Genomic DNA, 13,814 nt, shown 5'->3' on the forward strand with positions numbered 1-13,814 from the left:
TTTTTACATTTTTTGGGGGGGGGAATTTCATATAAAAAAAAGTGAAAAATATTGTTATTTTTGTAAAATGTAAGCTCTTTTTTTGTTTATAGCGCATGATCAAAAAATCGCACAGGTGATCAAATACCACCAAAAGAAAGCTCTGTTTGTGGGAAAAAAAGGACGCCAAATTCGTTTAGGTACAGCGTCGCACGACCGCGCAATTGTCCGTTAAAGTCACGCAGTGCCGAATCGCAAAATACCCCCTGGTCAGGAAGGGGGTAAAATCTTACGGGGCTTAAGTGGTTAAATGTGTAGTCAAATGCTAACACTTGGCCATACCCATATGGAAGAAAATGTTGTATTTGCAATATATTTAGAAAAACATTCTTTTGAAACACATCGAATATTGGCAAAATTGTGACATTTCCTTTATATTTGTGAAATGCTAATAATCTTTCTTGAAATATGTTTTACATCTATTTTTGTTCTATCTGACGACCCGTTCCCCAATGTAATATTTTGTGGGATTTTTTAGATAATGTGGAGGTTCTATATAAACACTGTAGATTTCACTGTTATTATTTCAGAGTTAGCAGGAAAGGTGTATGGAACGTGATGGTGTTTACTAAGGGATCCCTTGTTGGAAGTGTGCATGTTTTTCGAATCCGCCAGTTTTTCCAATTTTCTATGGGCGAGACAGCGGATTTTTAGTACGTATTCAAAAAAGAAATTGCCCAAAATCGCGCTAGCGGAATTTTTTGAGCCTATTTGGCTTTGCGCATGCGCACATTCGCGCGTTCGCAGCTTGGGGCTTGAGGAGCTTTTTTTCCTTTATACACTTTTGCAGATATCTCTCTTTCTAAGTCAGTTTTTGACATTTTTTAAAAGCCAGTCATCTCCAAATTGTTTTCCACACCTTCCACAGTGATTTGGGATTGTTGGGGGTACAGGGGAAAATTTGGCAAAACTTTAGTCGAGCTTTTAGCTGGCGTGTTTTTAAGTCGCGCTCTGACCTTGTTGCATCATAATGAATCTCACACTAGGCGTTATTGTCCGCCCGCCGTTCTCTGAATACCAATTCAGACGTACAAATTCGCCGGTTCGCAAAAAACCCGCCGTAACGCCAATTCGCCGTACTATGAATCAGGCCCATAGTGAGTTTTTTGAAGTTGCAATTTTTTGGCCACAATAGTTTTGGTAATGAAGAATTTTTTTTCCTGAGTACCTATCACAGTTTTGAAGGCCCTGGAGCTCCAGGACAATGGAATAACCCACAAAAGGCCCCTATTTTGGAAAGAAAACACCCAAATGTATATTCTAAAAGGCATGATGAGTATTTTGAAGATGTAATTTTTTTCCAAAAGTTTTTGAAAAATGTGGGAAAAAAATAAAAACGTATTTTTTTTACACAAAGTTGTAAATTTATAAGATATTTCTAATACATAGCATGTACATAGCAAAAATCACACCCCAAAATGCATTCTGCTACTCGTCCTGAGTATGGTGATACCACATGTGTGAGACTTTTCCACAGCCTGGCCACATACAGAGGCCCAACATCCAAGTAGCACCGTCATGCGTTCTAAAGGCATAAATTACACATTTCATTTCCCGAGTACCTATCACATTTGTGTAGGCCTTGGAGCATCGGGACAATGGAATAACCCACAAAATGACCCCATTTTGGAAAGAAAACACCCCAATGTATATTCTACGAGGCATGATGAGTATTTTGAAGATGTCATTTTTTTTCCAAAAGTTTTTGGAAAATGTGGGAAAAAATATAAACTTATTTATTTTTACACAAAGTTGTCAATTTATAAGATATTTCTAATACATAGCATGTACATAGCAAAAATTACACCCCAAAATGCATTCTGCTACTCGTCCTGAGTATGGTGATACCACATATGTGAGACTTTTCCACAGCCTGGCCACATACAGAGACCCAACATCCAAGTAGCACCGTCATGCATTCGAAAGCCATAAATTACACATTTCATTTCCTGAGTACCTATCACATTTTTGAAGGCCCTGGAGCACCAGGGCAATGGAATTACCCACAAAATGACCCCATTTTGGAAAGAAAACACCCCAATGTATATTCTACGAGGCATGGTGAGTATTTTGAAGATGTCATTTTTTTTCCAAAAGTTTTTGGAAAATGTGGGAAAAAATAAAAACATATTTTTTTTTTACAAAAAGTTGTCAATATAAGATATTTCTAATACATAGCATGTACATAGCAAAAATTACACCCCAAAATGCATTCTACTACTCGTCCTGAGTATGGTGATACCACACGTGTGAGACTTTTCCACAGCCTGGCCACATACAGAGGCCCAACATCCAAGTAGCACCGTCATGCGTTCGAAAAGCCATAAATTACACATTTCATTTCCCGAGTACCTATCACATTTTTGAAGGCCCTGAAGCACCAGGACAATGGAATTACCCACAAAATGACCCAATTTTGGAAAGAAAACACCCCAATGTATATTCTACGAGGCATGATGAGTATTTTGAAGATGTAATTTTTCCCAAAAGTTTTTGGAAAATGTGGAAAAAATAAAAACATATTTTTTTTACACAAAGTTGTCAATTTATAAGATATTTCTAATACATAGCAAGTACATAGCAAAAATTACACCCCAAAATGCATTCTGCTACTTGTCCTGAGTATGGTGATACCACATGTGTGAGACTTTTCCACAGCCTGGCCACATACAGAGGCCCAACATCCAAGTAGCACCGTCATGCGTTCTAAAGGCATAAATTACACATTTCATTTCCCGAGTACCTATCACATTTGTGAAGGCCCTGGAGCATCAAGACAATGGAATAACTCACAAAATGACCACATTTTGGAAAGAAAACACCCCAATGTATATTCTACGAGGCATGATGAGTATTTTGAAGATGTCATTTTTTTCCAAAAGTTTTTGGAAAATGTGGAAAAAAATAAAAACGTATTTTTTTTTTACACAAAGTTGTCAATTTATAAGATATTTCTAATACATAGCATGTACATAGCAAAAATTACACCCCAAAATGCATTCTGCTACTCGTCCTGAGTATGGTGATACCACATGTGTGAGACTTTTTCACAGCCTGGCCACATACAGAGGCCCAACATCCAAGTAGCACAGTCATACGTTCTAAAGGCATAAATTACACATTTCCTGACAGGCTCCATGGCAGCATACGTTTGGGTAGTCCCGCCTCCACTCCTACCCCATAGGACCCCACTCCCATAAATCCTTGCTCCCTTTTAGCATCCGTGTTCTTTTTTTGTCCTCCTCCTGCACCAGTTTGGTGCTGAACTCCTACATTTCTCTAATGATCGTTTTTGAAGACGCAGGGTTAATGAGGGTCGGCAGGAATTGTTTCCCCAATAAGCCCTTGCTGCTGCGGGGTATGGGGTTGGCATGCTGAAGAGGAGCCTAAAGATGCCTGACGAAGCAGGCTAAATGGCATGGCTGGTGAGCCCAGCTGCTGCGGGTGGCCTAATGTGCATTGCCCTATCATTGGATTCTGTCTCCTGGTGACTGACTCTGTGTATCCCTGGTGTCTAGCAGTAAGCGATGTGGAGGGGTAAGCGTGTTTTGCCCTTATTTTTTATGTCCTTACTTGCCTGGTGTCTAGTGCATCCCTGGTGGTCTAGCACGCGGCTCCTCGCCTCTCTGTACACTTCCTGGTGGTCCGGGAGGCTCAATGGACGCCGTGGAATGCTCTGCGTTCCATCCTCTGCGTTCTCGGTCGATCTGCGCATGCGCACCGGCTGACCGAGAGCGAGGCTTGGTTCGCGCATGCGCAGTAGCAGCGATTGCCGATACTCGCGCATGCGCAGTATGCCGCGGCCGTGATGTCAAGGCCGGCGCCAAATTTAAAGAGCTGTCAGTCCCAGAGCCTGTGGGACTGACTGTAGATTGCGGCGTTCCCACGTCCATACACTTCAGATACAAGGTATGTGGGTCTGCTTTATGGGGGGTCTTCCTTATGCCAGTACTGTTGCTATGCCTGGTATTAGTATACTTTTGCATTGGTCTTTTCTAGTTGTATCTTTCTGCTTTCCTTATGAATACATCACCACTCCCCTGTGACCAGCCCTCTCTTAGGTAAGTGTAGGGCTAGAATGAGGGGGGGGGAGCAGGACATACGGGCGGTCTTGTACATTACTCCTTTGTATGTTTCCCTTTGCAGCTCCTCCTCTAGGTCTGAACAGCCTCAGGGCATGCAGGAAGATCGTCATGCTAAGACGCAGCACCATCGCTCTTCCTCTAAACATGGCTCCTCAGATACCGAAGTAAAGACCGGTCACCTCCTAGGTCTTCACGCCAGTCCAGCGAGACTAAGTGCTGGGGCTGTGGTATTCGTTTGCTGGACGGAAAATCGCTATGCGACTCCTGTTATTCCCGAGCAGCTGGTGAGAGAGGAAGTTCTGACCAACAGCTTGAGTCCATGGTCAAACGCATAGTCAAGGACTCCCTGGCTGATCTTAACAGGTGGCAGTCCCCAGTACCAGAGCCATCTGTCTCTCCTGTTAGAGAGTCCTCTGGCGGACGAGCCCTTGAATCATCTGAACCTAGCCATCCCTCGGTATTCGAGTCTGAGAGCGATTCGGATCAAGATGAACCTAGTTTGGGGTTTTCTTTCAATCTGGTTCCACCGTTAGTAAAGGCTGTCAGGGAAACCTTAAACTGGGAAGATCCAGTGGTCTCCGCCCCCAAGTAGAGAAAATACTTTAAACAGCTAAGCAAAGAGCGACTATATTTTCCGTTCATTCCTGAATTAGGAGAAATCATTACGGAAGAATGGAGCAAGGTGGAGAGAAAGAACTCCATGGTTTCAAAATTGGCTAAACTCTATCCATTCAAGGAAGAGGAAGTCAAACACCTGGAATCTCCTCCTCTAGTGGATGTGGCTGTTATGAGGCTAGTGAAACACGTAACTTTGCCTCTTGAGGATACGGTTACCTTTAAGGATCCTCTTGACAGAAGAATAGACACGGATCTGAAGCGTGTCTATCTATCAGTAGGAGCTGCTTGCAAGCCGGCCTTAGCCCTGGCATCACTGTCCAAAGCCATGGAAGTTTGGGTGGACAATGTCGATGATTCCCTCAGAAGTTTTTCTGAAGACACAGCCAAGAACTCTCCTATCCAGGAGTTAAAACTGGCCTCAGCCTTTCTGGGGGAGGCGTTTATTGATATTATCTGCCTGTTAGCCCAGGGGATGCTATCGTCTGTTACAGCAAAGCGTGCACTTTGGTTACGCCCTTGGTTGGCTGATCCTGCTTCTAAGCAGGTATGGTGCCGCATTCCCTTTGAGGATTCATCCCTCTTTGGGAATAAGTTAGATAGCGCCATCTCTAAGGCTACTGGTGGTAAGTCGGGCTTTCTCCCCCAGGACAGGCGTCTTCTTGGTCAGAAGAGACTACCTCCTAGAAAGCAAAATACTGACCGTGCCAGGGAGGCACGTAGCTATAGGCCAGGAAGGGAGTTTGGAAGAAACTGGAAGTCCAGGCAGTCTTCTTTTCGGAAAGGCCCCAAGAGCAATCCGTCTGGGGATAGAGATACGACGAAGTCCTTTTGAAATTAGGCTCGCTCAGGCCGGTCAGGTGGGGGGTCGTCTCTTCCACTTTCAGCGCAGGGGCGTAACTACAGGGGTTGCAGGGGTTGCAATCGCTACCGGGCCCCATGCTCCAGGGGGCCCGGTAGCAAACCAGTGGGTGAACTTCCAGGATCGCAAAGGTCACACTTGCAACCGGACCCTGGCATTGCACCACTGTGGGGAGGCCCCAAGATTGCAGGAAGGGGGCCCACTGCAGAACTTGTGAAAGAATCCTGCTGCAGGACCGTAATAAAAGGCCATGCAACGAGTGTAAAGAGCCCCAGGATTAGTGGGAAGAGCCCTGGGCTTGAAGGTAAGGGCCCCGGCCAGGGGTCTGGGGGGCCCTTCATGGTTTCTTGCATCAGGGCCCTGAAGGTTCTAGTTACGCCTCTGTTTCAGCGGATCTGGGCGGCTTCAGTCCGGGATGCTTGGGTCGTCAATACGGTCTCTGCAGGACATTCTTGGACCTTCACCAGTATTCCCGAAGACACATTTGTTCCTACCTCCCTTCCTCGGTCAGGCGACAAAAGAGAGATTCTCTTATCCTACGTCGACTCGCTAGTCACTCAAGGAGCAGTGGTTCCAGTGCCAGAATCCAAAAGAAGGCTCGGAGTGTACTCTCCTCTTTTAATGGTGCGCAAGAAGAGCGGCGCCTGGAGACCAGTGATAGATCTGACGCACTTGAATCGCTTCATCAAAGGAGAAAAATTCAAGATGGAGACCTTGTTCTCCATTCAGCAAGCTGTTCAACCAGGGGATTGGATGGTCTCAGTAGACCTGAAGGATGCATACTTCCACGTGCCAGTGGCAGCAGAGTTTCAGCAATACCTAAGATTCTCAGTCGGCCAGCTTCATCTGCAGTTTGTGTGTCTCCCCTTCGGGCTTTCCACATCGCCTCGTACCTTTTCGAAGGTCTTGTTAGCGGTGGTAGCCTTGATAAGACTGAGAGAGGTCCGTCTTTATCATTATCTGGACGACCTCCTTCTACTGGCTCAAGACAAGTCTGTCCTCCTGGAACATCTAACTCTGGTCATCTCGTCTTTAGAGAAGTTCGGCTGGATCCTGAACAGGGAAAAGAGTCACCTAATTCCTACACAGTCCCTGGTCTTTTTGGGCGCTCTGTTCAACACCAAGGACAGTACCATCTCTCTGCCAGAAGAAAAGATTCCGGTAATCAGGGACAGGGTGTCTCTAGCCTTGTCAGCTTCCCATCTCACAGCCAAACAATGCCTGAGGGTAATAGGCACGATGGTGTCAACAGCCCCTATGGTGAAGTGGGCTCTCTGGAAAATGAGACCTTTTCAGAGGGGTTTTCTTCAGCAATGGAAGGGAATCAGCAATTCTCAGCAAATAGTTATAACCGCAGCCATGACGAGCTGGCTTCCTTGGTTGTTACAGCTGAAGAATTTGTGCAATTGTCACTCCATAGTCCCTTTATCTTGGGTGATAGTGACATCAGACGCCAGCAGCACCGGTGGGGGCGGTCATTGCGGAACAGAGATGGCACAAGGGAGATGGGATTTTCGGTCTCGCCAGATCGTGTCCAACATCCTGGAACTTCGGGCGGCCTTTCAAGTACTGCTAGCCTTCGGTCACCTTATTCAGGGCACCTCAGTCATGCTAAGGCTAGACAACACGGCCGCAGTAGCCTATGTGAGGAGACAAGGCGGAACTCTCAGTGCATCCCTGCTTCAGGAAGTAGAGCCGATATTGAACTGGGTTCAGAGAAACCTGGTCAATCTGTCAGCAGTATAAATACCAGGGGCTCAGAACACACAAGCGGATTTCCTCTCGAGAACACAACTCAACAACAAGTGGTCTCTCCACGAGGATGTGTTCAACTGGATCCTGTCCTTGGGGTTCATCCCAGAGGTAGATCTATTTGCCTCCTTCCACAACAGGAAGTTGGAGAAGTTCTATTCGAGGAACAAAGATCCCAGAGCATTCGGGGTAGATGCCCTGACAGATTGCTGGAAGTTTCACAAGGCTTATGCCTTTGCCCCAGTGCCAGTCATCTTCCAATTCCTGTGGAGAATCAAGATGGAATCAGTGAAGGTGGTCGCAGTGATCCCGTTCTGGCCCAACAGACTGTGGTTTCCGCTGCTATTTTAGCTCAGCTATCGCGACCCAGTCCCTCTCCCTCTCAGAGCGGATTTGCTGTCCCAGGGCTCCATTCTTCACCCATGCCCAGCCCGTCTGCACCTTCGGGTCTGGTTTTTGAGAGGGGAGGGCTGGAGGCGTTAGGATGTCCTGAAGAGCCATACCAACATTTTTGAGTGCTAGGAGACAAAGCACGAATAAAACCTATGAAAGAATTTGGTCTAGGTTTACTTCCTTCCTAGAGTCCAAGGAAAAGTCCTGGTCATCTTCCGTGCAAGATATTCTGTCTTTTCTTCAGTCAGGATTGGAGTTGCCCCTTTCAGTAAGCGCCCTGCGAGTGCAAGTTTCAGCCATATCCGCTTTCACAGGCGTTTCCTGGGCTGCACATCCTCTGATCCGGCAGTAAGGCTAAGGCCACAGAAGAAGCTGAGGTTCCCCAAGTGGGACATGCCTTTGGTTCTTGATTTCCTTTCCTCAGTTGGCACAAACCCTGAAGAACCCATATCGGTAAAACATCTCACCCTCAAGGTAGTCTTTCTAGTGGCTGTTACATCTGCAAAAAGGGTGTCAGAGATTCAAAGTCTGGGAAGTAAGGAACCTTTCCTGACCTTTTTCCCGGACAGAGTTGTCCTTATTCCGATGCCTAGATCAAGGCCTAAAGTCACTTCGGTCTTTCACGAGAATCAGGAAATTGTTCTCCCTACTTTCAACTCATCGGCCGAACCTCCGGAAGTCCATCCACTGGATGTGGGCAACACGCTCAAACAGTATTTGGAAGCTACAGCCTCTTTCAGGAAGACGGATTATCTCTTTGTCCTATTGCCTGGGAAGAACAAAGGTATGCGTGCCTCTTCAAGAACAATTGCCTCCTGGATAGTAGAGGCGATTCAGTGGGCTTATAGAGAGAAGGGCTTGGTTCCTCCTAAAGCGGTGACTGCACATTCTACTCGTGGTGTCGCTACTTCATGGGCAGCTTCAAGACATGTCGCTCCGCATGTGGTCTGCAGAGCAGCATCTTGGTCGTCCATTCACACATTTATGTCACATTATTGTGTTGAGCCAGCGGCTCTTTCCTCTGTTGGTTTTGGTACTCAAGTGTTATCAGTTGCAGGTGTTAATTAAATTTTGTCAGCATCTGCCCACCCATTTGTGTTTTGGCAAGTTATTTCCCAAAAGGAAGCTGCCATGGAGTCTGTCAGGAAAACGGAAAATTTATATCAAATGCTTACCGTAATTTTCCTTTCCTGATGGACTCCATGGCAGCAGGACAGGGCCGTCTTTTCCACTGGGCATGCCCGGCGGTTGCCCGGGGGCCCCACTTGCCAAGGGGCCCCACATGGATGATGGCATGTCCCTGGTGGTCTAGGGCCCCCCCCCCGTTCCGTTGTCCGCCGGCCCGGGCCTCCCCCCTTGTTGTTTTCCGCCCGCCGGCGGCGGCCGTGACTCGAATCTGCACTGCACAGACACTGGCTGCTAAGGCCAGCCCGATTGGCATCTAGCAACCAGTGACGTTAGCAGAGCAGACCCATGATGCACAGCGCCGCAGCGGAGGACTCGGAGGAGGATCCTCCTCCTCGTCGGCTCGTCCTCCTCTCCTTTCCGTCGGTCTCCGCGCCTAGAAGACTGGCTCCGCCTCCACCCACCTCCTCCCATGTGCAGTCGTTGTAAAGGTAAGGCAGCCAGCCCAGCTGCCAGGCTGCTTGATTATTGATATTCTTTTTTTAACTCTCTCATGGCATGATGATGATCGACGACACAAGAGACAGACAACTACCTGTCCTGGAGGATATACCTTACTATATATTGGCCCCTGTAATATGTATATAGTAAGGTATATATCCTCCAGGTAGTAGTTATACTCTCTTGTAGTATATATTGGTCCCTGTAATATGTATATAGTAAGGTATATATTAGGGCTGTGCATCTTCACTTACCTCACGATTCGATGCGATTACGATTATTAGGGTCGCGATTCGATACGATTCGATTCCGCGATGCATCACGATGCATCACGATTACTGCCCAATACCCATGCCCAGCCCACTGCCCAATGGTTTTCAAAACTTTATAAAAAAAAACAAACAATCAAGCAGTCACAAATAAAAGAATCCTTTTTATTTCCATTTGCTTCAAAGGACACTTTCCTGGACCCTGTCATGGCCTGCAAGCCCTGCATACTTTAGTGCACTTGCACTGCAAACATATAGGAAGGTCTGAAAATGCAAACAGCATAGCAGAGACAGACAACAACACTAGTATTTTACTAGAAGTTACAGTAAAATTAGTAAAAAACTGTAGTAGTGCAGTTTACTGCTTCATAAAAGAAAATATTAATATAAGCCAGGCCTACCACCATTTAAAGTACAACTAAAGGCCAAACTTTTTGGATTTTGGATAAAGTTTGGCCTATAGTTGTACTTTAAGGCAAGCCAAGATAGAAGAAGCCAGCCAGCCAGCCAAGCTAATATTCTTGTGAAAATGGTCATCATAAATTCCCACAAAACATTATATATAAATCCTTTTATGTGAATATGCATTGCAATAAATTCCAGGTGTGCCATAACCTGTCCTCTACAAAACAGAGCACTTCCTGACTAGTAGCAAACATCAAGGGTGAACCTGGCAATAGTACACTGCTGCATAACTTCCATGTTCACCGTGATGTTTGTTTCCCTCTGCAACTGCCAGTCAACTCAAGTGAGTTGATGGATTGGCTGCTAGAGGGGAGTTACAAATATAAGCTTTAAGCTTATCAATTCACTTATGTCACTTTTATGTCACTTACTTTACAGAAAACGTTACCTGTCCTGCAGACAGTCTCTGTCTCTACCACGATTAAACCCAACTGAAGCCAAGCCAAAGCCACCATTAGAGGAAGGAAAACCCTTGACAGAGTAAATCATCAACTAAAGCTTAAACCTTGAGTAAATCTTCATGGGATCACAAAAAAACACACAACACGATTGTCTGCATCAGAATCATGAGAACTGAAGAAAGGTTTGGCATTGCCACACTGGTACAACTCAAGGCATATAGGTTAGGTCAGGTTTGTGTGTATTTGTGATCCAGTAAAGATTTAATCAAGGTTTTACGCTTCAATGTATGATTGATTTAATCTTTCAAGGATGTCCTTTCCTGTACCGTGGCTGCCTGGCTTGCCTTCAGTTGTCTAGATACACTTTTACCTTTAGTATTTGTTTGGTTGAGGGAACCCCCTACACTTGCTATTGCTACAGAGTACAACAGACCAGCAGACAGACATGCGTTGCAATAATTTCCAGGTGTGTGCCATAACCTGTCCTCTACAAAACAGAGCACTTCCTGACTAGTAGCAAATATCAAAGGTGAACCTGGCAATAGTGCACTGCTGCATAACTTCCATGTTCACCGTGATGTTTGTTTCCCCCTGCAACTGCCAGTCAACTCAAGTGAAGTGAGTTGATGGCTGCTAGAGGGGAGTTATACAAATATAAGCTTAAGCTTAAATAATTATCAATTCACTTATGTGAATGGACCATTTTTGAAAACAAGCCATTCTCCATCTCTCCAGTGCTAGAAAAGCTGTAAAAAATATAAAATGTTCCAGGTTCACTGTGATTGTGTTTGCCCCTGCCATTGCCAGTCAACTAAACACAGTGTGTGTGTGTGTGTCGTGACTACTCAAAAGCTTATACGCAGCCTCATCAGCATCAACTCAACACACACAGAAAGAAAACTTTACCTGCACTGCACTGAGCAGCACTCTACCATGTCGATTACATCTGTAACTGAAGCCAAGCTAGCCAACAAGCCACCATTAGAGGAAGGAAAATCCTTGAGAGAATAAATTGTAAACTGAAGCTTAACCTTGAGGAAATCCTATGGGGGTCACATTCACAAACTCACAAATATAGTATATTACACAAGAATCCACAATTGGTGTTTGTTATCCAATAAGATAAGATTTACTCAAGGTTAAGCTTCAAATGTACAAGTTATTTCTCTCAATGATTTTCCTTCCTATAATGCTGCACCGTGGCTGGCTTGGTGTCAGTTGTCTAGAAGAAAATACACTTTACACTTTAATATTATTTATTTGGTTGAGGGTTAAATGAACCCCTAGTACTTGCCTAGACACTTTTAGTGTGAAGCAACGGAACGGATTATGGATTGGAAATGGACACATTGGACAGGACAATCTTCAAAAACAAACCATCAGTGCTATAAAGCTATAAAACAAGACTGGTGATGTGACTGACTGGTGACTGGCGGCAGACTGAATTAGTAATTACTAATTCATTAAAAACATGAATTAGTAATTATTTCAGTGCTTAGCATTTGGGAACATGTAGGTTTTTCTGTAAGAACACTAGATGATCCACACGCTCAGGTTTAAGACTGCTTTTTTTCGCTGTTATAACATCCCCTGCAGTAGAGAAAACCCGCTCTGCAGATACACTTGTACCTGGGATACACAAGTATTGCTTTGACAGCTGAGAGAGGAGGGGGAATATGACCTCATGCTCACGCCACCATTTTAAAGGGTCCTCAGTGAGAGGCAGAGGTGGGGCTTTACAATATTTTTCCATTTCGTCTTCTGCCTTGGCATAGGGGGTCTTAGGTTCTATTGCACCATCAGTGAAAGACTGCCCCAGCAAAGTCATGAGCAGCGATGTTGTGGCCTTTTTTTTGGGAGGAGAATGGCTGTCCTCAATGGGTGTTGTTTCTTCTTCCACAGTTGCTTTTTCCCTAGGCACTTCATCCACATTTGTCCTTCTATTAGATGTAATCTGTGTGTTTGAACAAAAGATAATAGTATAAGAAGAGCTGAACTGACTAAGAGTGTGATTCATTGATGAGGTGTGGGAAACTGCACGGTAATCCATACCATACAGTTCCACTTCCCACACCGCATCAGTGAATCAGGGCATGTTATTACACAACACAATGTAGCTGAGCTTCTAGCGGTCTGGCAGGAAACATGATGAAATTCTAATTACCTCCAAAGATGCAGCCTCCTCAGTCACTCCTCTGTATATCTCCGATCTCTCCTCCTCTGTGAGAATAAAAGGCAGTCCTTTAAAGCGAGGATCCAGAGCAGAGGCTGTATGAAGGATCTTCTTCTCTGCCTCACTGCTGTACCTCTTCAGGAGATCTGTTTTGATTGCATTCTTGATCTCATGGGTCATGGCTGTGTCTCCCATGGTGTCTGTCATGCTCTGGACATCAGCAAGGTTGCATCCTTCATTGGCTTTAATGCACTCACAGCGTCCTCTGCATTTGACACATCTGTTTCATTGAGAGTGCAGAGATCAGACTCTCCTTTTCTGACTTCTGGAGACAGCAAGGTGGCACAAACTGCAGGTTGTTGTTTTAAGAACCTCTCGACCATGTCATATGCGCTGTTCCATCTTGTTGGCACATCAGTTATTAGCTTATGATTCTTCAGGCCCAGACATTTCTGTTTCTCTTTTAGACAGTGGCTTGCTCTAGTGCTGCGATGGAAGAATGTGGATATTCGTCGCACTCTGGCGAGAAGCCTGGAGAGCGTGGCCCCTTTCAGTGCCCGCTGACATGCAAGATTGAGTGTATGGGCAAAACATTTAACATGAGGAAATTTACCAACTTGAGCTGCAACTATCATGTTCGCCGCGTTGTTGGTCACAAGCACTACAGATTTATCAGACAGCTGCCATTCTTCCACAACATGAGACAGTAGCTCTGCCAGATGAGCACCTGTGTGAGACTCATAAATGGCTCTTGTTTGCAACACATGTGACAAGACCTGCCAGTCCTTAGTAACGTAATGTGCTGTTATTGTAACATAGGACTCCGTTGTGACTGACGTCCATGAATCACACGTTATTGCGACTCGACTGGCTTGGTTCATTGACGCAAGAACCTGAGCTTTGGTGTCGTGGCAGAGTGCAGGTATAACGTTTTCTGTAAAGTGCCTGCGTGATGGGATCTTGTTAACGTGGCTCTAGCGTCTTCACAAGGTAGCGAAACCCGGCGTTGTCCACAACTGAGTAAGGCCGTAGGTCCTTGGCGATGAAAGATGCCACAGCTTTGGTTAGTTTCTTCCCTTTTTCTGAGTTGGGCGGATAAGTTGACAGTATGGCATCAATTCTTGGCTGATCTGG

General features: G+C 45.4%; 1 protein-coding gene across 1 annotated transcript; it reads right to left on the bottom strand.

The window, feature by feature from the left end:
- Positions 1 to 12,002: 12,002 nt before the first annotated feature.
- Positions 12,003 to 12,860, bottom strand: LOC309543977 (E3 SUMO-protein ligase ZBED1-like; the record flags this gene model as incomplete). Its single annotated transcript, XM_082276381.1, has 2 exons — positions 12,003 to 12,461; positions 12,672 to 12,860. The coding sequence occupies 2 exons, from the start codon at positions 12,858 to 12,860 to the stop codon at positions 12,003 to 12,005; spliced, it is 648 nt and encodes a 215-aa protein (XP_082132507.1).
- Positions 12,861 to 13,814: the final 954 nt, after the last annotated feature.

Source organism: Pelophylax lessonae, assembly GCF_965119305.1.
Source record: "Pelophylax lessonae genome assembly, contig: HAP1_SCAFFOLD_568, whole genome shotgun sequence".
Taxonomy (NCBI): Eukaryota; Metazoa; Chordata; class Amphibia; order Anura; family Ranidae; genus Pelophylax; species Pelophylax lessonae.